General features: G+C 48.6%; 1 protein-coding gene across 3 annotated transcripts in view; it reads left to right on the top strand.

Moving 5' to 3' along the window:
* TTC12 (tetratricopeptide repeat domain 12) overlaps positions 1-25,028 on the top strand; it is a 49,059-nt gene extending 24,031 nt beyond the window's left edge. For 2 of the 3 annotated variants that reach the window (XM_020911925.2, XM_020911926.2), the window contains exons 9-22: positions 3,668-3,728; positions 4,150-4,338; positions 5,971-6,040; positions 6,807-6,895; positions 8,945-9,113; positions 15,159-15,251; positions 16,289-16,349; positions 17,350-17,487; positions 17,942-18,040; positions 18,492-18,560; positions 21,117-21,218; positions 22,670-22,769; positions 23,554-23,779; positions 24,860-25,028. In XM_020911925.2, coding sequence (XP_020767584.2) covers positions 3,668-3,728; positions 4,150-4,338; positions 5,971-6,040; positions 6,807-6,895; positions 8,945-9,113; positions 15,159-15,251; positions 16,289-16,349; positions 17,350-17,487; positions 17,942-18,040; positions 18,492-18,560; positions 21,117-21,218; positions 22,670-22,769; positions 23,554-23,779; positions 24,860-24,935 — 1,542 coding nt within the window. In that variant the 3' untranslated portion in view covers positions 24,936-25,028. The remainder of the gene's footprint in view (positions 1-3,667; positions 3,729-4,149; positions 4,339-5,970; positions 6,041-6,806; positions 6,896-8,944; positions 9,114-15,158; positions 15,252-16,288; positions 16,350-17,349; positions 17,488-17,941; positions 18,041-18,491; positions 18,561-21,116; positions 21,219-22,669; positions 22,770-23,553; positions 23,780-24,859) is intronic. The other variant, XM_020911927.2, reaches the window with a different exon arrangement.
* Positions 25,029-27,634: the final 2,606 nt, after the last annotated feature.

Here is a 27,634-nt window from a genome sequence, read left to right as displayed (position 1 = left end):
GAGTCGGACACGACTGAAGTGACTTAGCAGCAGCATCCAGCCTCCTGAGAAATCTGTATGCATGTCAAGAAGCAACAGTTAGAACTGGACATGGGGCAACAGACTGGTTCCAAATTGGGAAAGGACTATGTCAAGGCTGTATATTGTCACCCTGCTTATGTAACTTATATGCATAGTACATCATGCAAAATGTCAGGCTGGATGAAGCACAAGCTGGAATCCTGAACTCTGGGAGAAATATCAATAACCTCAGATACACAGATGACACCACTCTTATGGCAGAAAGTGAAGAGGAACTAAAGAGCCTCTTGATGAAAGTGAAAGAGGAGAGTGAAAAAGATGGCTTAAAATTGAGTATTCAAAAAACTAAGATCATGGCATTCAGCCCCATCACTTCATGGCAAATAGATGGGGAAACAATGGAAACAGCGACAGCCTTTGTTTTCTTGGGCTCCAAAATATGCAGTTGGTGACTGCAGCAATGAAATTAAAAGACACTTGCTCCTTAGAAAAGCTATGACCAACCTAGACAGCATATTAAAAAGCAGAGACATTACTTTGCCGACAAAGGTCCATCTAGTCAAAACTATGGTTTTTCCAGTAGTCATGTATGGCTGTGAGAGTTGGACTGTAAAGAAAGCTGAGCACCGAAGAATTGATGCTTTTGAGCTGTGGTGTTGGATAAGACTCTTGAGAGTCCCTTGGACTGCAAGAAGATCAAACCAGTCAATCCTAAAGGAAATCAGTCCTGAATATTCTTCAGAAGAACTGATGCTGAAGCTGAAACTCCAAAATTTTGGTCACCTGATGCGAAGAACTGACTTATTGGAAAAGACCCTGATGCTGGGGAAGATTGAAGGCAGGAGGAGAAGGGGATGACAGAGGATGAGATGGTTGGATGGCATCACCGACTGGATAGACATGAGTCTGAGTAAAATCCGGGAGTTGGTGATGGACAGGGAGGCTTGGCATGCTGCAGTCCATGGGATGGCAAAGAATTGGACGTGACTGGGCGTCTGAACTGAACTGAAATTCCTAATTTGTCTCTCTCCACCCTTTCCCCTTTGGTAACTATAAGTTTTTTTCCTCTGTTTTTAGGTCTATTTCTATATAAGTTCATTGTGTCATTTTTTTTTAGATTTCACATATAAGGAATATCATATTTGTCTTTTTCTGGCTTACTTCACTTGGTATGATAATTTCTAGGTCTATCCGTGTTGATGCGAATGGAATTATTTTATTCTTCTTTTATGGCTGAGTAATATAAATAATAAATGCTGAAGAGGGTATGGAGAGAAAGTAGCCCTCCTACGCTGTTGGTGGGAATATAAATTGGACAACAGTATAGAGGTTCCTTACAAACGCTAAAAATAGAGCTACCTTATGATCCCATAATCCCACTCCTGAGCATATATCTAGGGAAAGTCATAATTTGAAAAGATGCATGCACCCCAGTGTTCACTGTTGCACTATTTACAATAGCCAAGACATGTAAGCAGCCTAAATGCCCATTGTCAGATGAATGAATAAAGATGTGGTATATTTATACAATGGAATGTTATTCAGACAGATGGAATTTTAATGGAGATTGCATTGAATTGCATTGAATATTGTTAATAATATTAAGGCTTCCAATCCATGAACATGAGATGTATTTCCATTTACAAGATATAATGTGTTTAAAAAGAAATTGCTCCCTATTGTACATTTAAAAAAAATTATTCTCTGTTGGATTTTAATTCAAAAATAATACAAACTTATTAGGATAAAGTCAAATAATAGAGAAGTAAAAAGGAAAATGTTAATCCCCTGTCCACCAAATTCCATTTAGTCATTAATTTACTTAGTTAATTATTTCACTCAGCAAATATTTAATGCATACTCTCTGGGACACAGTCCCAGGCACTGTTCTAGGCAGCAGGAAATCAGCAGGAAACCAGAGAAAATCCTTGACTTACTTTCTCGCAGTAAGGGTGACCTGTTGCAAGATAGAAACCAAATAAGTAGATGTGTGGTACATTAGATAGTGATAAGTGTCATTGGGAAGTGGTGAAGGTGAGATTGGTTTTATAGAGAGTGGCCAGGGAAGGATTCTCTGAAGGAAAGAGGGGCATGAAGTGAGGAAACCATGTGGATATACAGTGGAGGAATGGTCCAGATAGGCAGATGGTTAGAACGGAACGAGCAAGGAGGGTGAGAGGAGATAGGGTGAGCCTGTGGGAGTGTGTGCGGGACTGATGCCCTAGGGCCCTACAGGTTTTTGGAAGGACCTGGACTTTTAGTTTGAGTGCTCTGGGAACCATCAGAAGGTTTTGAGTAAAGAAGTGAAATGATTTGACTTGTATTCTAAAGGATCACTCTGCTGTATTGAGAATGTATCTTGACATGGTAAGAAAAAGACAGAAAACCAGTCAGAACACTATTGCAACAAGTCATCCAAGTGAGACGTGATGATGACTTGGACCAGGTTGGTGACAATGAAGGTGGTAAGAAGTGAGGGCTTCTGCTTATACGCTCACAGTGAAGTCAACGAGAATTATTGATAGATTAGAGCTAGGGTTGAAAAGAAGTTGGAAACAGGGATATTATCTTAGTCCTTTGGGGTTCCATAGACCAGGTGGCTTATACAACAAAGGTTTATTTCTCCCAATTCTAGGAAGTCCAAGATCAAGATGCTAGCAAATTCAGTGTCTGATGAGGGCCTTTGTCCTAGTTCATAGACAGAGAGCAGGAGCAAGGAAGCTCTCTGGGTCCCTTTAATAAGGGTGCTCATCTCCCTCATGATGGCTCCACCTCTGACCCAGTCGCCTCCCAGAGCCCACACGTCCAGATCCATCACATTGGGGATTAGGTTTCAACATGAATTTTGGAAGATCCAAACATTCAATCTATTATAGTTACCATGTTCGATATCTTGCAACACTCTTCACTGTTTTAATGTGATGTTTTTCTCTTCAGTTTATTTCTTAATCCTGATCTTCTAGATGAGTCTTAAGCCTTTAAGATATCTGAGAACCATTTTTTCTCCCCCGTGAGCTTTTCTTCTGTGCCCTAAACCTGTCATCCTAAACCCATTAGCAAGAATCTTTCTTCTGCAGGAACTTTCTAATAGTGTCCTCAGCGAGAGCCCCTCACTCTCAGGGGTTCTAGTTGACTATTCCATGGCCAGTGAACAGCCCCCTCGCTAGCCCTTTGCAGCCTGCACGTTTAAATAGGCAATTATCTCTTCCTGTTCCGAAATCTCCGTCAAATGTTTCTAGCTTCATTTATTTCCTTATTCCATGTGGGCATATCTGACAGGTAGCCTCCCATTCTTTCTCAGTGCAGATATCATATCTGAATTTTGCATTAACCTTATGATTATTCCTCTCCCAGCCAGTCATGAACCATGAGAATTTAGGAGTGGTTATTTTCCATCAGAGACTGTATCTGACAACACTATTTTTAAAAATGAATTTTGAAATATTGCCCCTTGCCCCCACAGAACCAGAGAAGTCTAAACAAAATGTCAAATGCACGCTGCGTTCCCCATGCCTGCCTCTGACGAGGGGAGCAGGGGAGGCTGGGAGGAGATAATGAAGAAGCCAAGCCCTGTGGTAGCTAGTGCCTTTCTTATAATCACCGCTCCCCCCCAGCCACTCTTCATGACCTTGTTTCTTTCTTCCAGTCTAGAGAGTGTTATCAGAAGATCTTAGAAATAAACCCCCAGCTGCAGACACAGGTAAAAGGTGAGACTTCCTGCTGACGTCCTTGTTTGAATTGCACCTCCCCTCTGCTCTGGCTATGGGGTGCCCTCCACACCTTCTCTGCGCTTGGCCACAGGCACAGCCTTGCCCAGCCCTGCACAGTCCAATCCTCTCATTAACCACCCTGTCCACCTCCTTTTTCTCTGTTCTTGGCCTTCCTCCTTTTCTCTACCATCCTCCCCCAGAGCCTTCTAGACAGCAAACGATGTTGTCCTTGAATGATTTCAAGATGTTTTAAGATTCTGGGCAGAAACTGTACACTCTTCCTAAAAGTTTTCTGTGCTGAAAACAAGTTTGAATTATTCTCATGCTTTCTGCCTCTCAACTTTCCATCTTCAGAAAAAGGTTGGTCCACGAGTTGCTTGTTAGGATGTTGCTGTGCTTCTCCTCCTTGTTTTACTAGATTACCTAAATCAGGTAGATCTTCGGGAGAGAGCAGACCTTCAAGAGAAGGAAGCCCAGGAGTCACTGGACTCAGGAAAGAACTCGGCCGTGACGACCAAGAATCTTCTGGAGACTCTTTCCAAGCCTGATCAGATCCCTTTGTTCTACGCAGGGGGAATTGAAATCCTGACTGAGATGATGAAGGATTGTAAGCCAGCAGTGTGTGTGATCTCATGAATGTTGTCTAGTGTGAAGGGACAGAGTTTAGAGGTCTGATCATATGAGGCAGAGAATCCCTTCCTCCATTCCTTCCACAGATATTGATTGAAGATCTATTATAATGTAGGTTCTAAAGAGGTTGCTTAAGAAATATCCTCCACCCAGCCAGCTCCATCCTCTCCTCTGCTGACACTGCACACACCTGCAATAAATACCAGACACACAATGCAACAAAAAACACAGCATACACCCATTGCATATACACTTAACATGCACACACACAGCATGTGCTCACATCATGTACACACACACACACACCATTCACGTGGGATACAGACCCCATATATGCTTATATCACATATCCACACACCACACACATCCACCTCTCATCTGTTCCCCATGGGCTGCACATACCCACACACCATTTGCATACCCCACACTTACCCCATGTGAACGTTGCTTAGTCATGTCTGACTCTGCGACCCCATGGACTGTAGCCAGCCAGGCTCCTCTGTCCATGAAATTCTCCAGGCTAGAATGTTAGAGTGGGTAGCCATTCTTTTCTTCAGGGGATCTTCCCAACTCAGGGATCAAACCCAGATCTCCTACATTACAGGGGGATTCTTTACCATCTGAACCACTAGGGAAGCCCCCAAATACTGGAGTGGGTAGCCTATGCCTTCTACAGTGGCTCTTTCTGACCCAGGAATCGAACTGGGGTCTCCTGCATTGCAGGCAGATTCTTTACTGTCTGAACCACCAGGGAAGCCCCCAAATAACGGAGTGGGTAGTCTATTCCTTCTCCAGGGGATCTTCCCAATTCAGGAATCAAACCAGGGTCTCCTGCATTGCAGGTGGATTCTTCACCAGCTGAGCTACCAGGGAAGCCCCACATAGCCCATATATATTCCCCAAGCACCCTGTGTTATCCCCACATACCTCCCCCAACTATAGAGGAATGGAAGACAGAATTTTGTAAGATAAACCATGAAGTTCATCCCAGTCACACTTAATAGTTTCCTAGGATGTGAAAAGAGTTTCAGAGCAAACATCAGCTATCCTCCCACTAATGAGACCCATGCTGCTCTCTCTTACCAGTTCCTGTAATCACTGATCCCAGGACTGAAACTTTCCTTGTCCCTCAGTGCCAGAATGTTGTTTGTTTGTACAAATGGATGGAGTCTAACTTCTCTTTAGTGTACAGTGGATGGTGCTCAAACACCCCTGCAGTATTTTCTTGAAGATTATCAGTTCCTCTCTAGAGCCTGGAAACAGCTTTGAAATAAACATTTAAGAAGAGATGGATACACCAGTTTTTCCAGGAGGTTAAGCAGCTCCTGGCGACTCTCTAAAGCTTACAAAATGAGGAGTCAGATCACTCACAGGGCCACCTGGACCCAGCTTTCCTGTGAACAGGATGTCCCTCTTACTGTGATACCAAGTGCCTGATGATAGGTGTAGGTTTCAGAATGGGAGGCATTAATTTCTGCCCAAACTGTGAATTTGATGACCTAGACATTCCATATTGGTTTTCTGTTATCATCTGGCTCTGTGACAGCTAGACGGTTCAGGCAGACAGTTCAGGGTTCTGATGATGTGGTTTTCTTCGAATTTGTTTCAGGCACAGAACGAACTTTATTCAGAACAAACAATGGATTCAGTATCATCAGTGAGAATGAGGTCATAAGAAGGTAGGGATGCTTGCAAAGACAGCCTGGCCTCAAAGGAAGGAAAGATGACCATGTCTTATGCAATCAGACACTCGGCACACAGGCAGCATGATCGTAGATGGTACTACTTTCAGTCAATACTGGGTGCCATGTGAGACCCTTGAGCTGGGAGCAGCTTAAGTTAGACCACAGTTAACAAATGCAGAGAGAGTGAAGTTAGCAAAACTTGCCAGGGTTCCTCCAAGCCCTTCAAAGTCAGAGAAATGATCATTCTTTCTGGGAGTTTTCCCGCCTGTTTTTGCAAGATGGCTCTTCGTTCCTTTCGTCTTTTGGAATTTGCTGATCATTTCAGGAAATGAGATCAGCTGGGTCCTGGCTGATCCCATGTATAATTTCATCTGAAGAAAGACTCATATGGCAGGAGGTAGTCTGCTAAATGTATTTTAATTTTATTTTGTACTTCAGTTGTTCTGATGCAATTCCTGGGGATTAGGACAAGACCTGGGTTGGAGTCACTGGCACACATTTGCAGGCGTGAGGAGGCCCGTGAACAGTTTGCTGGTCTGGTGCATCCATCGCCCTGGCCCCTGGCTCACTGTCCTCCCTCCAGGCAGCCCCAGCTTCCTCAGCTGTATCCTTGTCCTGGACCTCAGTTCAGGGCTTAGCCGTCCCTCGGTCCTGGTGCTCTGCTGAAACCCACATTTGAGGAGTCTGGAGGTGAAATGAAACCAACTGAAAGGAAGATCAAGACTGCAGTTTTAATATGTCTCTCCCTTGCCCACTGTAGGTGCTTTTCTACAGCAGGAAAAGATGCGGTGGAAGAGACGGTGTGCTTATCTGTTCTCCGACTCTGGCAGGCAGTGTGCAGTGAGAACGGTAAGCCAGGGAGCCACCAACAGTCATCACCGATGCGCTGGTAATGGGGGAGTTACAGAGCAGGGGCAGGGGCAGGCGTGGCTCTTCCCCTGGGATAGGCCCTGGAGAGTGGAGGTCTAGACTGTCCCCTGGGAAAACATGCAGACTTGCACTGCACCCTCATAGCTGCCTCCACGGCGGGCAAGGTCACGGTCGGCATCACGTCTCATCACCTGGGTACTTGCCCTGCTCTTTGCAGGCAGGTAGCTTCACTTCTTGCATTGGCAGTGGGGCGGGTAGAGTTTTTCCTTTTCTGTGCTGAAAAATAGTGCTCCTGTTTGCTGATCATAGTACCCTTTTCAGCATCATGAGATTTACAGCCATCCCTGATGGTCTCTTGTGACACTGATTAATACTGAGTGCTTAATATTGAGACGAACACACTTTGGAGATTTTATTTACCCTGACTCTTCCCTTTTTACATATTAGCATCTTCCGGGGTTTGCTCAATTTTTATACAGTCGCCACTTCAGGGACCTCAATGTAAATAAAAACTTTAGGTGTTTCTCTCATTTAAAAAAAAAAAGTGTTTTTTCAAATAGGGGAAAATGTTTGACGTTGAACACAAAACAGTGAAAATGGGAATAGTGATAGCTGTGTCTCCCATGCGTGGGTTCTCATGGGAAGTCAGCGAGGGAGCTTATGAATGCAGCCTGTAAATGGTTAAGTGTTGAATATGAGAGAATATAATTTTTTTTAATTCATTTAGTAGAGTGGAGGAATCACGTTAAATTCTAGAAATCTTAGGTTCCAGAGAATCAGGAGGCCTCTTCCCTGAAGGGAATTATGCTCAGATTAACATCCTTATCAAGGTGCCTTGCTACTCGTAGGACACTGCATGGGCTCCGGGTGGTGTTTGCGTAGATCCCCTAGCCTGAGGTTAAGAAGATGGACTTGGTGACCAGGTGTTTCCTCAGTCCTAATGGGGCCTGTATCTCTCTGTATAGCCCTGCTTCCTCATTCTGCACCCTACTTTGGTTTCTGTGAACCTTGGGGTCACATCTTTTTTTAACATCTGGAAATATACCATCAGACACAACTTAGGACATAAATGCTCTGTCTCAGGTGAATGGAATCTTGGTATATCCAATTCAATAAATACAGAGACATTTTTAAATAGGACAAAGGAATGCTTAAAAGGAAAGGTGTGGAAATATGTCTGTGATATAGTGCTGACTGGAGAGAAAAGCCAGTTACAGGGAAAGGGTGTATTATGCTTTAACATTATTCATATGAATACTAGCCCCCCTTAGGGAAAGGGCTTACCTGGAGGAGGTTACAGAGAAGAAACTTATGCACATTTTGTATTATTTGAGTTGTTTACAGTGAGCTACTTTCCTTTTTTTTTCCTATAATTTAAACAAACTGTGCTCTGTTTTGGACCTTAGCCTCTTATTCCAGCCTGTATCCCTCTGCCTGCTCTTAGATAAATTCATGCACTGGGTTAGAAAATGAACTGGGTAAAATGGGGAGAGGGCATATCCAATGCTACCACCCTGAAAGTAGTTCACAGACCAGGAAGGGTAGCGTGCTTCATTCATTAATATTCTCATGTGGTCATTCTTGTTTTCTAGAAAAAGCTCAGATGGTTGCTTTGGCCATTAGATGAAAATCGATGGTCTAAAGCTCTTTCACCATTCAGCTGATTTCTTTCCCTTCACATTGCTGGGTACCGTCCACCATGGAGCCTTTGGCAAGAACAATGATACTAGCTAACATATATGTATGTGCCAGTCCCTGCTCTCCACTCCATCATGTATTAACTCATTTCATCATCATGACAACTCTTACGTTGGTCCTCTTCCTTGTTCCACTAATGAGGAAGCTGATAACTCAGCTAAGGGCATTTCCTGGTCATTTAGACCCAACAGTCTGCTTCTAGAATCCATGCTCTTACCTTCATTATCCTGCCTCCTGGAGAAGAATTGGGTTTCTTGTTTAGAGGAGGGAAGACAGAGCCCATGTGACCGCCATGGTCTGCATGAGGCCGACGTGCCCTGTGTTTTGCAGAGGAGAACCAGCGCCTGCTTGTGCTGTGCCCGGACACGGGCGGGCTCCTGCCCTCCCTCCTGACCTCCAGGGTCCCAGCCATCCGGCAGCAGAGCCTGGCGCTACTGCTGCAGCTCACCCAAACGGAGAATGGACGGAACCTGATCATCGGCCACCTTGACCTGATTTGGTAAGGCTTTGCGTGCATGCAGGCGGGAGCTTCCTTGCAGCATCTCAGGTTTCACCTGCCACGTTAAGACCTGTCCCCTTTCCCACATCTCTGATGTGAGAGGAGCCAGCCAACCAGATTAAGGATATTTAAAAAAAAACCCAGAAGGAGCCTTTGAGAGGAACTCTCCCTCTTAAGGACCTCCAGGACAAACTCCTGTCTGAACTTACTACCATCGACAGTGTCACTTCTGAGCTTGTTTCTTTCTTTTCACAGGTTTCTTTATCTGGTTACACCAGGTCATAGTTGCAGCAGGCAGGATCTTTGGTTGAGGCATGCAAACTCTTAGCTGCGGCATGTCAGATCAAGTTCCCTGGCCGGAGATCGAACCCGGGTCCCCTGTATGAGTCTTAACCACTGGGCCACCAGGGAACAGAAACTGCAGACGATGTAAATATAGTGGCATTTGCAGAACCTACCTGTAAAATGGGCCGTTCGCCTCTGCTCATTTAGCCTCAATCTTGGCTCCACCCTGCTCCTATTCTTACTTTTCTCCGTTTACTCCTGTTTCAGGTAATGCTGCCTGATTTGATTTATCCTTAAATGCTTCTTGGAGTCAGTAGGGTATAAATAAATAAATAACAACACATCTCAAATACTGTTGCATGTAGATCTTTCCAAGGCTTAAGGTGATAGGAATGGAATGTGCCTCTTTCCTAAGTAAACTTTTTTTTTTTTTTAATGGGCCATAGTGATTCTGCCTGGTGCTTTCCCATCTAAAGATTATTAGTTTGAATATGTGAAATTGCCACTTTTTATGTAAAGAAAAGTTTGCATGTTGGCAATTTCATGTGGTTCAATCTAAAAGAAATAGTAGGTGTGATCATGTCTGTGTGTGTACTCAGTCATATGCAGCTCTTGCCAACTCACAGACTGTAGCCCGCCAGGCTCCTCTGTCCATGGGATTCTACAGACAAGAATCCTGGAGTGGGGTGCCACTTCCTCCTCCAGAGGACTCCCGACCCAGGGATTGAACACAAGTCCCTTGCGTCTCCTGCATAGGCAGGTGGTTCTTTACCACTGCACCATCTGGGAAGCCCAGCCATGGTTATACCTTTGCTTTATAAATGTAATCTATGTAATCTAAAAACAGAATTTGGCTTCCGATTCTGCTCACTGTTATCTCATTGGGAGGGAGACAAGATAAGTGTCCTTCCCCCATTTCACAAATGGGGTAGGAGAGTGACTTGGGTCATCTCAGCCAGCTGTCTCCCAGGCTATGGAGCTTGCTCCTAGTCTGTTCCCTGTTAGAAAGGCATCCAAGTCTGAAGCTGTGTCAGACCTGCTTGGACCATGCCAAGAACTCTGGTGCCCATCCCATATTGGTGAGGAGGCCCATGGGTGCTGAGGATGGCGTGGGGATGAGCCTAAGTTCTGGCTCTCCCCTTCTCAGCCCAGCACAGCCCTGTGGCTCACAGGACAAGCCTTGGCAGCCCCTGAAGCTCAGCGCACACGGGTAGATGGGTCATTAGCAGAGTTAAGTCATCAAAAGCTCATTTCACATTTCAAATGACTCTGCAGTCATTTCCTCAGTACCTTCATCATATGTTTTTTCATTTGGTTTTGGTCTCTTTGAGTAAATACAACCACAATTATCATAAGCTTTCCCCACCCCCCACCTAAGCTTGTTTTTTAATTGCTCGAGTTTCATTTGAATTTTTCCAGTGTCTTGGCATTTGTCATCATCTTGTGCAGTACTGCCTACTTGCTTTAGATGAAGAAACCTCTACCCTTGTGCCCACTCTTCTTGTTAATATCTGTCTCCAGGTAAACTGGAAAGAGGTGGAACATGTTCTCTGAAACGAGATAGTTTGAAACAGGCCAGGTCCCATGACCCTCGCCTTCCTCCCCGTATGAGAAAGGGAAGGGACAAATGTGCTTGGACAGCAGTAGGGTGAAGGCCAGTGTCGCTTTGTGAAAAGTGCTGGGCTTTAGATTGAAGCAGTCAGGAGCCTCAGCCCTCCACGTATCTCTTTCTGCTTGTGTGACCAGGAAACTGCTTAGCCCTGATGCGCCTGGTATCTCATCTGTATCAGAGATTTATGGTGAAACTTCAGAGAGATGATGCCTATATGCCAGGTAAACTTTTTTCTGCAGCATTTGACAGGTTAGTCTCTTGACTTACCAAGAGAACTCGTCTTGTTTTTCTATAAACCAAAAGACTAAAGATAGTAATAGCTGGTTTGGTGGCTTAATGACGGCAGGGTCAAGGTCTCTGTCCCTCTCTTGACCTTTCCCTCATGGTCACATAAGGCTGCTGCAACTCCAAGCATCACATCCCTCTTTAAGACAGGTTAGCACCAAATGGATCTGTCCCTTTTATCAAGAGGAGCTACTGCTTTTGTGTCTCTTTGGTCAGAATTGTGTCACATGCCACCCTGGAGGGGAGATGCTTCCAGCTTCTGAGGCGGAGGCAGGCAGGACAGAAGGGGGATAACGGGATGTCTGGTTCACCAGCAAACAGCATCTGCCACATCAAAGAAAGCAACTAGTATCATGCCTGACATGTGGTTTGGGCTCAGTAATGACTTTTGCATCACTTTCTTTCTTCTGGGTCTAATTGCTCAGGGTCCTAAACTAAGGGGAAAGCACACTTATTGGTCATTTAGACCATTTTCTGACCTGTGGTACCTCTCCTTTTCCATCAGCGGCAGGTCAGCAGAGCAGAACATCTGCCACGAAAAAAGGACAGACCTGCCATCTGTATCCAGTCAGGGTGTGCATTTGTCTCATTTATGTCTCCAAGTACAAAACCCAGAGAATCTTAGACCCCAGCTCTTCTTCTGTGCCACTTAGGTTAATTAGTATTCATCGCAAGACTAAAGAAAACAGGTTTGCTTTGGTGAGGGAAGAATCTGAACTGAGGGAAATAAATGATTTCTGACAGCAGGAACCCTGACCGGTCTCCGGAGGAGGTTGGGCTTTTGCAGAACCCCCAGTGTGGAGGGACCACAGCAGCAATCCAGTCCAGCCCCACCCAGCACAGTGTCCCCTCTGGGGTTTCCCAAAAGGCCTGTGTGTGAGGCGCTGCAGGGAAGGTTCCAGCATTTGCATTCTCTTCTTCTCCATTTGACTGGGGTGGGTGCCACGCAGCTCATAGGTGGGGGGTCTCTCCCCAGCTAAGGAGAGGAGCGTGCCCAGTTCTGGAACAGTTCTGATTGATAGAAGATGATTCCTTACACCAAACACAAGCTGCCTGCCCCCACCACCCCAGGGCAGGTCTGCCTTTTGTACTGAGGCCTCGGTTCTGTCTGTCGAAGGCCTACGGATTGTATCCACTCTCCCTCTCTCCACTGCTGGATGTGTCCGAAGACACTGACATTTTCCAGCCCAAGCATCCTTGTTTCCTCAACCATTCCTCAGGTGGTTTGTCTTCCAGCTCCCTCCCAGAACAAGCTGCTAAATAAACCCAGTACCATACATGTGGGTGACTGGAGGCCGTGCTCCTGAATATAAGAACCCAGTCTGATGGGTTCTTTTCTGTCTTCATCTCCCATTGTAGCCTCATGGCGTCTGCTTATGATGATATCATTCTTTCTGGCCCTCCTCCTACCCTCTGCTATCCCTGGCTCCCTTGCTATTCCTTCTAAAGCCCCTTTATGCTGTCATCTTTCCAGGTCAGGGACCCCAACATCCTCTTCTGGCCTTCTTCTTGTCCATGGCCCCAGTTATCATGTCTAAGTCTCTCTCTCAGATGTTAGAAGGAAGCATCCTTCTGTCACTGGGCACCTCCATCACAACATCCCAAGTATCATAAACTTAGTAATTTTATCATAAACTTAGTAATTTTATTATAAGCTTAGTAATTTTACCATAAACTTAGTAATGTTATCACAAACTTAGTGATTCAAAAGTAGTTCTTCAAACCCACACCGCTTAGCTGAACTTCCTGTCTTCCTGTGTGGCATTTCCATCTGCCTTGCTGCCTAGGCCAGAATCCTGGGAGCTCCTTGGCTGGCTCCCTGCCCACACCCCTCAGGAGATGGTACTTGTCAGTCCTGCCTCCTCAGCATCTCCTGGACGCATTTCCTCTCTCCCTCCTGCAGCGTCTCAGGCACGCCCTCTAGGTCATCATGAGGCCTTGTTCTTGTCGACTGTACGCCTTCCTCTGCCCCGTCCCAGCTCACGCCTTGACCTTGGTTGTCTGAACGGTCCCAGCTCTCCCCCACTGGATTCCCTGCCTCCTGTGCCACCTGCTCTAATCCCCCTCTGCTGCGCCACCAAAGGGATTTGTCCTAAATGCACATCTGTCCTGTTATTTTCCTACTTAAAACGCTGAAAGGACTTTCTACTGCCTACCAGACTAGTTATTGAACTTCTGAGAAATAGACTGCCTAGGAGTCACCTGGGGACTTTATTTAAATGCAGCTTCGGGGCTTCCCTGGTAGTTCAGCAGTAAAGAATCCACCTGCCAATGCAGGAGACATGGGTTTGATCCCTGGTCCAGGAAGATCCCACAGGCTCAGAGCAATTAAGCGGGTACCACGACTACTGAGTCTGTGCTCCAGAGCCCGGGAGCGGCAGCTACTGAACCCACACACCCCAGAGCCCATGCTCCGCAACGAGAGAAGCCACTGCAATGAGAAGCCCTTGCACCACAGCTAGAGAAAAGCCCACACAGCCATGACAACCCAGCACAGCCCCCAAACACACATAAATAAAACTATAAAATGCAACTTCCTGGAACCTCCTCTCACTCAGAGACCGAGAGGGCCTGAAAAGCCTGCAGCCCACCCCTGTCCATACACCCCCACCAGGCAGGTCATCCACCGCCCACACTTGGGATTCAGGCTGCCCAGGGAGAGTACAGACACTCCAGGAGGCCGTAGACAGTCCATTGTGACCCAGACTGGCTGCCCCCTGTCCACTAGCAGCACACCCTACGCACTAGCTGTGAGGAACCACTAGCAGTCCCCAAGTGTGCCTCTGCCGTTTGACGCCTCGTCATCTCTCTGACTGCTGTGCCCTCTGCCTCGGATGCTCAGCTTCTGTCCCCACATGCCTGGCGCGGGCCTGCAAGCTCCTTGGAGCTGGGGCCTTGTCTTTTTCCTACTTGGCACACAGTCAGTGCCAGCGAGAGCTGTTGACTGCCTGGACAAAGGGACGAGCAGCCAATGCTCCACTTTCGAGTGATGCGGGAGTGTCCTCCTCATCTCCATCCTCCCGCAGCTCTTGCCAGCTGGGCTCCGTGCCCACTTGGCATGTGCCTGTTTCTATCCTGTCACCTGACACATATCACCGTAGGAGGCCAGACACTCAGCCCGGTGTCCCAGAATCAAGTGCAGCACTCGGCAGGCTGTGGGTGCCCAGTATGGGTCTGCTGGATGGACACGTGACTTCCACTCCATCGTCCTGGTGCTGGGCAGCCCTTAAGGCAGCCTGATACTCCATTATGCTTTGTGGCAGGCGCACCAGACTGTTTGCTCATATCCTGGGTTTGCAGTTGGCTAAAAATCTTAAGTCTTTTTCATGTGAGTCAGTTATCAACCAGGTCTCCCAATTCTGTTACTTAAACAGATTTCCCAGCTCTCAGGGAAGGACTTTAAGTTTAACTCTCTGAAATTTCATCTCATGTATTCAGCAACCTGTCAAAATCTTGTTAAATCTTTAATCCATCCCCCGCTTCATTAAGGGACCTCCCACTGAGTCATCAGCACGTTAGTAAGCATGCCATTTGGATGTCATCTGTGTGATTCAGCTTGGCCGAGCCGGAGTCACATGGTAGAGGCACCAGAGGCCTTCCAAGTTAGCGTCTGATGATCAGTGAACGCAGGTTAAAACTGTTCACCCCCCTGGAACCGCACATTAAGTGGTAGAACTGTTCTCACGGGAAAGTACCTGCCTCATTGGGGCGGGCAAGGGCTGGGCTTCCTGGGGGCATGAGCAGCCCTCTCAGCTCACTTCGCTCAGGTGCTGACTCCTCCCTGGTCTCCACACCAGGCCCCCTCGCTGGGGATGCTGTGAGCTGGAGGTCAGCCCACCCTGAAGGTGTTACGTATGTTGCAGGTTGTTGGAAGCGCTGGTGTCGTTCCTTGACTTCTCAGATAAAAAGGCCAACTTAGCCATGGGACTGCTCACAGACTTGGCTCTGCAAGAAAGGTAATTTTTCTTGCCAGAAATTGACATCTCTTCTTCAGCCTCCGCTGCACCGTCTGATCTTCTAAAATGTGCGGCACACGGGAGGTTAGGCCAACTGAGCATCACAGGATTCCCTGCGTAGGAGAGCTGATGTCCCCAAGGGCTGTGGTCACCACTTCTGTCCCAATCCCTCTGCATGCAGGGGGGACCCGGCCCTCAACAGGGTTGGAAGCCATCATATACTTAGAACCACACCTCTCACAGTAAGCAAACCTACCACTGTTGTGTGCTGGTGAAGCTTCTTCCCCAATCAGTACCTAATGGGAACTGCCTGGCAGATGTGTGTTGAATAAATAGGAAAGAGAAGGAGGGAGGAAAAAGAGAAAGGGATGGGGAGGGAGGAGAAACACGGAAACACAGGGGAGCCCTCCTGGGCTGCCAGTGGCCATAATGGGTAGCCAGCCTCCTGCCTTTGTTTTTTTCTTTAGCTGATGCTGGAGAAGACAGTAAAGATTTTCATAACTTTTCATTTTTTTTAATGCGTCTTGTTTTTAATTTCCTCGCCAACATTATGGCATCTTACATAGAAATGGTCATCTAGCGTGAGAGATCCTCGTGCTGGTAGCCAGCTACTGACCGTCGGCAGGGGCTGGGGGCAGTACTAGCCTGAATATCAGGTGGAGGCATACATGCCATGGGGCCCTCCTGACAGCTGTGACATGTAAATGTGCTTACACTGTGTAACTCGGAGCCAGGGAGGGCAGGGGTGGTGCGAAGTCAACTTGCAGAAACCTCAGGATGCCAGCAGCTTCTGCAGAAGAGAGCCACCCTCTGCGATGTGTTGTTTCACATCAAAGGTCAGTCTCCAGGCTTAGAAGTAGAGTAAAGCCACATGACCTACCCAGTGACGACCTTTTCTGCTTCCCACTGACTCCTTCACACAGGAGCAAATCACAGGGGCCCACTGCTGGACTGTCGGTTCTGTTACCCAAAACACTGCACTGATGTTTTACTTTGCATAATGTAGAAATAAGTCATGGCTGATGTTCTCTTGACAGATTTCAAGTCTGGTTCCAGACCAGCCTTCCAGACGTCCTTCCGGTGCTGACAGGTGTGCTGGTGAGCAAACCCTTGTCTTGTCACCTGTGACAGACCCTCTTGGGAGTGTGCGCGGGGCTGTTTCAACAGGGGTTTGCCTCCTAGAACTCCCGTTGCCTCTCGGGTTGATGGATCGTTTATTCACAGCTGGAATTTACACTTGGAACAGTTGCTGTGGGGGCAGGTGGAGAAGGTTCATGGGCAGGGCTGGTTGCAGGGGAGGAAGGCTGTAGGCGGTGATGGCGGAGAGTTTGTCAGTCTCCACCAGTCCCCTTCTGACCAAAGTCCTGTCATAAGTTGTTGAACTGTTGTTGTTCAGCCACACAGCCATGTCCAACTCTTTGTGACCCCATGGACTGTAGCACGCCAGGCTTCCCTGTCCATTACCAACTCCCAGAGCTTGCTCAAACTCGTGTCCATTGAGTCAGTGATGCCATCCAACCATCTCGTCCTCTGCTATCCCCTTCTCCTCCTGCCCTCAAGCTTTCCCAGCATCAGTCTTTTCCAGTGAGTTGGCTCTTCACATCAGGTGGCCAGAGTCATAAGTACCTCATGCAACCCTGTCCCCTGAATTGTCATCCTGATCAGGAGAGCAGGTGTGGTGTTGGAGTCGATGAGGGAGAAAGGTGCAAGTGTTGGGGGGTAGCGGGGGAGTCCTCCAAAAGAGCATGCTGCGATGAGACCTGTCCCCAGTGACCCATGGAATTCTCAGGGGTCCTTTGAGGGTGAAACAGCATCCTGGTATTTCACAGATGTGGAAATGGAAGCTCTGGGAAGGGACAGGACTTGCCCCAGTGCCCCAGTTGGTTGGCGGAGTGACTGGGACCAGGCCGGGGCACTTTGGGGTCTGCCCCGCTGTGTGCCTCCTTCCTTTCTGCCGGCGTGACCCCACTGACATCCCCATGTGACATCAGGCTGTCTGGTTCCCAGACGTTTTGGAGCGTGAAGGACACCCCTGGAGATGATCCCGGCATTATTCCTCTGCTCTCTGCAGATTCGCTTTCTCTTCCTTCTCTTTCAGAAGAGAGATCCCAAGGTCACCAACATATCAGCTCTCTGCCAGTGTCTTGCCATCATGGGGAACTTCAGTGCTGAGGCTGCTGCCCAAAGACAGATGTCTGCCTCCGAAGACTTTAGGGCTGCCTGCTTGGGTCTCATGGTATTTCAGCTTTTCTGTTCAGAGCTGGTTTTCTACCTGCCTTGGGGCCATGGGCTTCTCATTAATTATCTGACTTTTCTAAAAATTCTGTTTGAGGGTGCAGGGGCCAGTGGCTTACCCCTTCTATGACCCTAGATTTGATGGACAGCTGGCCTTAAAGAATTCTCCAGATCAAGTCTCCTCCACCCTAGAGACGTCTGGAGGGTTCTCTGTGGAGCTGGCTTGAGCACCCATTTCAGCAGCTCCCTCTGCAATTTGAACGCAGGGCCAGAGCCCCACAGCAGAGGCGCCAGACACTCTGTGCTATAAATGGGTCTCTGATTTTCCTGCCTCACTTCAGTTCATGACACTGGCCATTTAGGGAGTGTGAGAGATCTGGGACCATCGCCAAGGGGAACAGGTGACCATGACAAGCTGCAGGAAGATCCGTGATCACCTTGTTTTGTTTCCCAAGGCCAAGTGTGAGGAGAATGCGGACCTGTTCAGGGACGTCATGTATGCCCTCCTGGGGCTCGTGATGAACCTGTGTCTTCAGTCCCCCCTTGTCTCTGAGGTACCGGATTCTTTTCTCCCTACCATAACACATTCTGTTGCTTAGAACTGCTCTCGTTGCCCTGTAGAGGCAGGAAGCAGGGGACTCAAACCCTGGCGTTGGGAATGGGGAACACTGGGTGGAGGTTCCACCCCTGCTCTGCTCAGGGATGGATGAGTCACTCTGTCAGTTATTCATTCTGCAAACCAGCTGAGTGTTCAGGGCACTGCGCACGGTGCTAAGTTCCACGTTTACACAGTCAAATGTGATGTGGCCCTCGTAGTTGGGGAAGATGGACGTGGGAAAGAAATGAGAGCAGTCGCAGATGTTGTGAAGGAGATGGGGACCTACCTGGCCGTGGTGAGAAGAAGGGAGTGGGGAGCGGTTGGTTCTGCGTGAGCACCCAGAAGGAATCTGCAGATGACTGTGACGGGGAGAGGCAAGCTCCTTCTTGCGCTGCCTGTTGTTGTAGGTTTGGGCCATGGAGGTGAGCCAGAAGTGCCTGTCTCTGCTGAATAGCCAGGATGGAGGAATCCTCACAGTAAGCTTCCCCCAGGGAAATCCAGAAACCGCTTCCTTTGTTGTTCTCGTTTTGTTCTGTGGTCACCATGCCTTTGAGCTTGTTCTGACTCTCTGAGGCATGGGTCAGACATACTCCTCGAAACGATGCCCGTAAGCACAGAAATACTGAGTTTGCCTATAGGTCCAGGGGGTTTGGTGACCCTGCCCCCCACAGTGCCCATCTGTGGATGCCCTGGGATCTAGGAACTCTAGTTCAGAATCCTTTTCCTTGAAGGTGTGGAGCTTCACAGCTGACACCAGCTCATCTATCTGATTTGTCCCATATCAAACCATCCTTGTGTGACTTGGACAGGTCAAATGATTTTATTTAGAATCTTTTCTCCATAGTCAAAAAAAGCTGAGCACATATTTTAAAGCCAGTGATTCCGGAGGAGTTTGTACACAATGGTTTTAGCCGCCTTGGGGATAAATTCTGGAATGGCTTTCTTGCTTCTGTTTCTGACATTTAGATAAGAAAACTAAGGCCTGTGGTTAGCACAGTATATCAGGAGGAGAGTGTTGATATGATTCAAGAGGCTATTTGCCATCATCCTGGGATGTGTTCTTCACTTACATTAGGAATCACCCCAACTTCTCTGCCTATTAGGTCAGCCTATTAGGCCTCTAAACCTGGAGAAACAATTGGGGTCACATCCAGGGCAGATCTGGGAAACCAGCCCTTCAAGGGTCACAGCCTGGGGACTGGTTCAAGGGTTGTGAAGAGGTTCTGAGTAGGTCCAGCGAATCCTGTGTGTGACCAGCAAGCTGACAACTTCCCTGCAGTCAATCCAGACTTATAGGGCAAAGTGTTTAACCTGGGCTCCAGGAAGAGGTGGTGGGTTCTTCAGGTTCCCTGAGACCCCCAGCAACTGTATAGAAAATTCTGCGTTTATGTGCATTTTCATGGGGCTTGAGGGGTGCACCACAGTTTTCATCAGATCCTCAAAAAAGTTGCATGAGCCCCAAAGTGGTAAGCATCGCTATTCTTGGGGACTTGGGGTCTTCTGGCTGGTGGACCTCGCGGGTAAGTTATCTCACTGATGGGTAAGTTACTATAGCCAATTCTGGATGATGGAGAACAGCTGCAGGACTGATAATAATGAGGCGGCACGGGAAGCACCTTGGTGTAGAGGGCAGATGAGGGGAGCACAGTTGGCAGGCGACCTGTGTATCTTGCAGTTCTATGGAGAAGACAGAATTCAAACTGCCCACTACGTACAGCAGAAGACAGAAGTAGGAGATGAGGGGGCTGCATTTGGTAGCCAGGCAGCTCTTCCTTGAGCATAAAACATGAGCTTTTTTTCCCTTAAGGAATTGAAAGACCAGAGAAAGAATGTTTACTTTCTAGTATTTGAGAGTGCCACCTCTCCACCTGTGAGTGGACAGACGCCCCATAAACACCGCATACCCAGACATAACTGCTTTTCTCATAGATGTGACTTGCAAGCTGAGAGTCACGAGGCATTTCAGGGAAGCCATACCAATAAACAGGCAAAGCAGAGTAAGCAGAAAATTTGAGTCCAGAAAAAAAATAGAGATGATGTTGGAAAGGGAGGAAAAAACTAATAGCTATCATTTGTATCTTCAGAAAGATTCAAAATGGTGTTAGGGCCATAAAACAGTAACAGCTTGCTATTAAAAAAATTCAGAACTGGAAAATACAAATCAATAAAGTCTCCTAGAAATTAGAATAAAAAGATTCAGGAAAGATAAAAGTCCCAGAGGATCAATCCAGGAAGTCTGCCGTGTAATAAGGGTCCTGCTGACATCAGAGCCCCACAGGAATACAGGGCAGGACTTTCTTGCTGAGGGGTGAATGCTGGTCCTTTGCTAAGCTGGAATGAGCTGAGCCTCTCTGTGCCCGAGGGCCGTGTTGGCAGCCTTCATTTTGAATTGGCTACCCAGTAGCTTTACTGTAAACATCAGGACTTGCTATCAGTTACTCAGCCATTGCATTTTTAAAATCAAGGTACATATTTTGCATCTAACACTAATGATTCTTGCCTCACCAAACTACTTGTTCACTTTAAAACGTCATCAGCATTTTAAGAAAAAAAAATTTTTTATTGAGGTATAGTTGGTATAAAATTTTTTTCTTTTTATTTTTTTATTGAAGGATAATTGCGTTACAGAACTTTGTTGTTTTCTGTCAAGCCTCAATGTGAGTCAGTCATAGGTGTACATACACCCCCTCCCTCTTGAGCATCCCTCCCATCTTCCTCCCCATCCCACCCCTCTCGGTTGATACAGAGCCCCTGTTTGAGTCTCCTGAGCCACACAGCAAATTCCCGTTGGCTAGTTGGTATACAATTTCATGTAAGTTTCAGGTGTATGGCATAGTGATTCACAATTTTTAAAGGTGGTGTTCCATTTATAGTTATGATAAAATATTGACTGTATTCCCTGCAGTGTACAGCGTAGCCTTGTAGCTTGTTTATTTTGTACGAAGTAGTTTGCACCCCTTAATGCCCTACCCTTTTCTTGCCCCTCTCCCCGTGGGAACATTTAGTCACCCTTTCCTTTCTGCTTCACTCAGAGAGCTGCTGGTGTTCTCAGTCGCACCCTTTCTTCCTCTCTGAAAATTGTTGAGGAGGCCCTCAGAGCAGGAGTGGTGAAGAAGATGATTAAATTCCTGAAGGTAAAATAACTTCATTAGTTACAACCCCCTGAATTTCCAGGAGTGTCATCTTTTATCTGGGGAACAGAATAAAGGAGGGCTTTGTTCAGCAAAGGTCCTGCTATTTCCCCTCTGCTAGTTTCTAGCCTTCTTGAATGAGGTTTCCCTTCTGCCTATTCACCTAGACTACTCTGACCAGCAATGGAAGATTGTTGGACAAATAACATTCATTAGGCAAATCCATAAAAATGCTTACCACTAAAGCCTAACTGTAAAAAATGCATGGCCTCTGTCTTCAAAAAAGATGGTCTGAGTGGCTTCAACAAGGTTTCTCAGGCCCTGGTTCTGTTCATGTTTTCCTGCTCACAATGCTCTTTCCAGTTTCCTGGAAAGCTTGGGGGGGTAACTCCATTTATGAAATATGCAGGCTTCAGAGTAACCACGTGATTTTTAAAAGGATGTTCAGATTTTCCCTGCAATATGAGTGCAGTGGAAAATCCCGTGGACAGAGGAGCCTGCCAGGCTGCAGTCCATGGGGTCAAAAGAGTCAGGCACTACTGAGGGACTGAGCACACACACAGAGCACAAGAGTTGCTGGATTCTCCTGATCCAGGAGATCAGTTACTAGGTTGCATCCTGGATCCCAGCTGCAGTATACATGCCCAGTGAGGTTCACTCACCTGAGTTAGCTTGATGACCCCACAGGAGACTTATTCATAAACGCCTAGGCTGAGTGGCACCAAGAAGGGTGCTCTGTGAGGGGGCTTCTGCTGGGGCAGGGGTGATATCGAGGGGGCAGAATGGGTCTGAGTTTAGGCTGCCACATGGGTGATGGTCATCATTTACTTGGTATCACTCTTGCATACCCACCGGAGCCTGCTGATTCCATGTACACATGTGTGTGCATTATGCATGTGTTTCCTCACACATGCAATTTAAAGACCCCTGCATAGGGTGATTCTAATGGTTACGATTTGACAGTTATCACCTCTTAAAATGATCTAGGTTCATGACGTTCTCTATGCAGACCTGTCAGCCTGCAGCCTTAGCAAGTCAGCCTTCATTCTCAAATGGTGAAATGACATGGGAGGGCCTTTGCCTCCATTCTTGGTAGATCTGCCGATTGACAGCATCATTCTTTTCTCAGCCCCTCACTCCTAAAGCCTTCCACAGATAATTACTCGGGTGTCCATGACAGGCCTCCATTTAAAGGGGGCTGCAGGCCGTTCTAGGGAGGATGTGAGTGACTCTGAACCCCAGCAGGGACCAAGCCCCCTTGCCCGGAAGCACACGTATTGTCAGCAGCACTCTCTCAGAAGTTAAGGAAAAAAATAAATAAATAAATAAAAGCTAAGAATACTAAGGGAAAAACAAAAAAAGCCATGAGCGTAATCCCAGCTGCTCACTGTCATTTTCGGCCAGGAACAACCATAGCATTGGTTTTCTTATTCTCATTGCACTCTGAAATCTAGGCAGGAGGCCAGACTGCGTCACGTTACGCAGTAAAGATACTCGCCATCTGCACAAATAGTTATCATGAAGCACGAGAAGAAGTGATAAGACTGGATAAAAGTAAGTGATCGTTTCATTAAGCAGAGCCCACATTAACTTGGAGGTTAGTCTAGCCTCGAAGCTGCAGAGGGCGCTGTGCGCGAGGAGGGAGGAGAGACCGAGGAGGCTGCCCCATGCCTCCCCGCTCTCCTGCAGTGTGTTCGGGACCCTATCGCCTCACCTGCAGCTCTGAATGCCTTTAGTTAGCCTTCGGAAGCTCATGGACACGGCACCCATGCTAGAGACTCAGCTGGGAAACAACTCGAACTAAGATCGTTTCCAAAGCACTCTCCTTAGACGACCTAACGCGGGTCCTCTCCCTTCCCGGGGGAAACACCTGTGACTACGCGTGATGGGGAGTTCAATGCGGCTGTGATCTAATCACCAAACCGCTGCCGTCAGGGGGGCAGGGCCTGCTGCTGCTCACCTTCCCACCCCTTGGGAACTGAGGGGGCCCACCTAGTGGGGAGCAGGACCCTTCCCTGTGGAGCCTTGTCCCAGGCCCGCAAGTCCAGGGCGGCGGCTCCCGGTCTCCCGCTCAAGCAGGGGATGTCGAGAGGAGCGCAGAGGTTCAGCACGGGAGGTAGAGAGGATAGACCTGGCTGAGGCCGGGCCTGCGTTCCTGGGACGGCTGAGGGCTGGGGGCTCCTGAGGCCCCTCAGAGACCCGGCCAGGAGCCGAGGAGCTTCGGCGCACTCAGTAGGGATTCGTCGAGCGGGTGCCACGGCCGGCCTTCCACCGCCCCCTCTCTGTGCCCACCACGTCCCCCTGCCAGCCTCCCTGCCTGTTCTCCTCCGCCCCATAGAGCTCGGGGTTCTGATGCAGCTGCTGGACTCGGAGGACGAGATCCTGGTGGGCAACGCCGCCCTCTGCCTGGGGAACTGCATGGAGGTGCCGCGCGCGGCCTCGTCCCTGCTGTCCACGGACATCGTGCCCGTCCTCCTGAAGCTGGCAGGCAGCGATGCCCGGCAGACAGCCGTGCAGCTGAACGCGGGCATCGCCCTGGGGAAGCTGTGCACTGCGGAGCCCAGGTACTCAAGGACAAGGGGAGCCAGCTCCTTCTCTGGAGGAACCACACCCCTCCCTCCCGGCCCCGCCCTGCCCAGGACACTGGGGAGCGCTTAGGCTGAAGCCGGGAGGGGACACAGCATGGGACAGGGGTCTTTCCTGGCACCCCCAGCCATCATCTTCTCTGCTCAGCTCCCGCAGTCTCCTCTCTCCTTTCCTCCCTCTCCTCGTGCCATCCCCACCTCTCTCTCCTGCCTTTCTGTCTCCTCTGCTTTTCCAGAAACAATTAAACCTCTAACTTCATTTTTTTTTTTTTTTTTTTTTGCTTGGGGCCTAAGCATATGGAAGGGCCCTAGGGTATGTTCTTGAGCGGGGGCAAACAGGCGAGCGGGGTTGGGGGCAGCCCGACGCAGAGCACCCGACAAGCCAGGCCCGGGGCCTCTGTGTGCCCGTGTCCGTCTCAGCGCGGGCTCCCACTCCACTCGGTCCTGATCCTTGTGCTCCTGGAAGGTGCCCATGTGCCTGAGCGTGGAGCCCTGGCCCCGGAGGGGTGCCTTCCGCAGACAGGGAGGGGCTGTGGCCAGCTCGCTTCCTTCTCGCCCAGCCTCACCCTCCGATCCCTCCTCTGGAAAATGTGGGAGCTGGCCTAGATCATACCTAAAGTCCTTCCAAGTTCTGATTGTTCAAATGGAAGGAATGGATGAAAGCTTTCTTCTACAGAAAGCAAGGTGCATTAACTAGGATGGGCTCACCATGGCAGCCTGCCAGGCAGTCCTGGAAAGCAGGCCCCAACGGGTCCCTGGCATATCTGCCACTAGTGCAGCAGGCATTGCCATGTTCCCTGGGCCTCCTGGGGGCTCCCCACTCACGCAGTGGCCGTTGCCGTGTTCCCTGGGCCTCCTGGGGGCTCCCCACTCACACAACGGGTGTTGCTGTGTTCCGTGGGCCTCCTGGGGGCTCCCCACTTTGATCTTCAGGGAAATAGCATCTGCCCCGTCCCGCCTTCCCAGCCAGCTTCTTCCTGAGCCAGGGGGATGCCTCTGGGCACCAGATGTCTGTGCTCTGGCATTTATATCCTGGAGTTTGTGCTTTGATTATAACAGGTTTGCTGCTCTGCTGAGAGAGCTTCATGGGATGGAAATTCTCAACTCTACCATGAAGTACGTGGAGAGTTCTTGAGAGATGTGGCGTCTGAACGGGTTTTGCCTATGACTTCACTCTGGTTGTTCCTATGCTAATAAAGACTTTTTGAATATCTGCTCCAGACCTGAACGTGGATTTTCAGAGTGCTTGCCAGTTGGTTTTTATTGGTCATGAGACTTTCCCAGAATCTGATAAATAATGAGTCTATTTGGGAACTAGATTTTGCCTAATACCTGTCCTGCCCCTTTTGTTGTTTCTGCTGGCATTGCACTAGAACCATCAGGTTTTTCAGCAATGACTTACCTCTCTTTTCCAGCTCTGAAGTGCCAAGACACAGCCCTAATGACATCTGCGAGGCAGTAGTCTCTTTGAGCCTGGCCTGCCATTGTGGCACGAGGTCTTTAATTCAGTGGGGTGAGTGGTGGGTGGTAAGCTCCCTGGCAGAGAGTTCTTGAAGGTTCAGGGGAATCATTCCTGCAAGCACCACCCGGCGCCTTTGTCTACCCCATGCAAGGATGCTGTAACATGCCCTTCTCTTAAACTGCCTTCTGCTTCAAGTACCAAAGCAGGGGGAATCTCTTTCTGTGCTGAACTCTCACAAACACAGATGTAATCTATTTCTCTAACCCCCACCCCTTGCTCTCCCACTCCCATCCCCAAAAGGCACTGCTCCCTTACAGCTGCCCCAGGTCCACTCTGAAACTTACAGGGTCACCTCTGGATCCCAAGTCCCGAAGCAAAAAGTCCAGTAAGGGCCACTGCTCTTCCACTTCTCAGTACAATCAGTTGACTCTTTTCAGATAGGAGGCAGGACCTTCATGGTATAGCAAATGCCAAAGAGTCCCAGACCAAAGTTCCAAAAATCTGTGGTCCTGCTTACCCTGCTACCTGGCAGCTATGTGACTAGACGAGTCCCTTAACCTCTCTGAGGCCTGGTTGCAGCGTTTGGAAAAGCTGGAGTTAATACCTGTCCAACCTATCTCCAACGTTACTGTGAAGATTAAATCAAGTTTTAGAGGTAAAGGCACAAGGAATTGCAAAATGCTACACAAATATATGAGATTTCCAGGCTCTATCTTGAGATGGGGGGAGCTGACTATGATGTTAGTTGAGTTAAATCTGAGGGACCTTGGGGAAGGGTAAGCACATGTCCTTTAAGGAATCAGAAGTGGACTTAAAAAACAAAAATTTATTTATTTGGCCATGCTGGATCTTTGTTGTCATGCACAGGCTTTTGGACTTTCTCTGGCTGTGGCGAGCAGGGGCTGCTCTTCATTGCAGTGCATGGGTTTCTCATTGCAGTGGCTTCTCATTGCAGAGTACAGGCTCAGACCCCAGGGGCTTCAGGAGTTGTGACGCATAGACTGAGTTGCCCTGCATCATGTGGAATCCTCCAAGACCGGGAACTGAACCCATCGAATCCCTGGCAGATGGATTCCTGGCCACTGGACCACCAGGGAAGTCCAGAACCAGATGTTTTCGGACCACGTAGGAAAGGAGATCCTCCTCCTGAGAGATCTGATGCAACACACCCAAACAAAATCGGTCTTCACAAGTGAGACAGCCCTTGGCTTCAGTGAAGAGCTTTGCTCCTGGAACCATGAGAGATAATTAGCACTTTGGGGGCTAGAAGGAAACGAGTAGCCCCAAGAATCTCACTCTGGGTCAGGCTCACTGGAGCACTTAGTGCTGCTGCCCTGGGTGGCCGGTAAGTGACAGGCCGCGTTACGGAGGCTGAGACTTGCCCATCGTGCAAACAAACACTCTTCAAGAGGTCCCTGAATTGCAGAGGGAGACGGCTTGGTGCTAAACAGAGCACAGGGGAGAAAATTAGAGGCTGCGAAATTTGCAGTTTTGGGGAGAGAATTCAGTGGAGCTTTAAAAATGGAGAAGGCTGCCTGTGCCCCTAACTAGCAGACCCATCTTTTCAGATCTGAAGTTCAGGCACCTCCTCCTCCTCCCTCTCTCTGGCTGCTCTCCTCCTCCCTGGCTCTTGAAAACGGCTATTATCCATGTAATCTCTTTCCCCAAAGAGTGGGGAAAGTCAAATTATATTATTATCTTTGCTTTGGAGAAGCTGCCAAGTGCTGTCATCTCTGCTTTGCAGGAATGTCTGGCGGTACCGGAGGCGCGCCCTCCTCTCGCAGGTGGAGAGAAATGGTTTACACATGGGAGTCTCCATCTCTGCGGAGCCAGCCCTCCCTGGTCTCATGGCCTTTCACACAACGCTACCACAGGGGGCTCCCAGGCAGCCTGGGAAAAACGATCTCCATGTGGAAGGAGGGGCACCTCTCCTCATGCCAGGAGACACGAGCACCGTCCTGACCACCCTCAGGATCACGGCTTATTCCAGGAAAGCAGTCTGTTGGTTCCACGGGCAGTGGGATTGTCCATCCTAAAGAGGTGGGACAGGGCTTCCCAGGTGGCGCTAGTGGTGAAGGACCTACCTGCCAAAGCAGGAGATGCGACCGAGATGGAGCTTAGTAACCACCCTGAAGCCACGGCAGAGGAGTCAAGCCCTGGGTGGTGAACTGCTGTCCTAGACTAGGTGATGCCAGTGGTGCAAGAAGGTAGCAAGGCTGCACTGAGGCTAATGGATTTCGGAAGAAGCGACAGGAAAGGGCAGGACATGCTATGGTAGGCACTTTCTTAAGTTTCTGTTAGGACAAGAGCTTCCTGGCTTGGAGAACTGAGAGAAGAGAGTACTTACCTGAAGCTTCCTGAGGCCAGGTGAC

Source organism: Odocoileus virginianus, chromosome 10 (assembly GCF_023699985.2).
Source record: "Odocoileus virginianus isolate 20LAN1187 ecotype Illinois chromosome 10, Ovbor_1.2, whole genome shotgun sequence".
Taxonomy (NCBI): Eukaryota; Metazoa; Chordata; class Mammalia; order Artiodactyla; family Cervidae; genus Odocoileus; species Odocoileus virginianus.
Note: the sequence above shows the minus strand (reverse complement) of the source record. Positions and strands in the feature narration are given on the sequence as shown.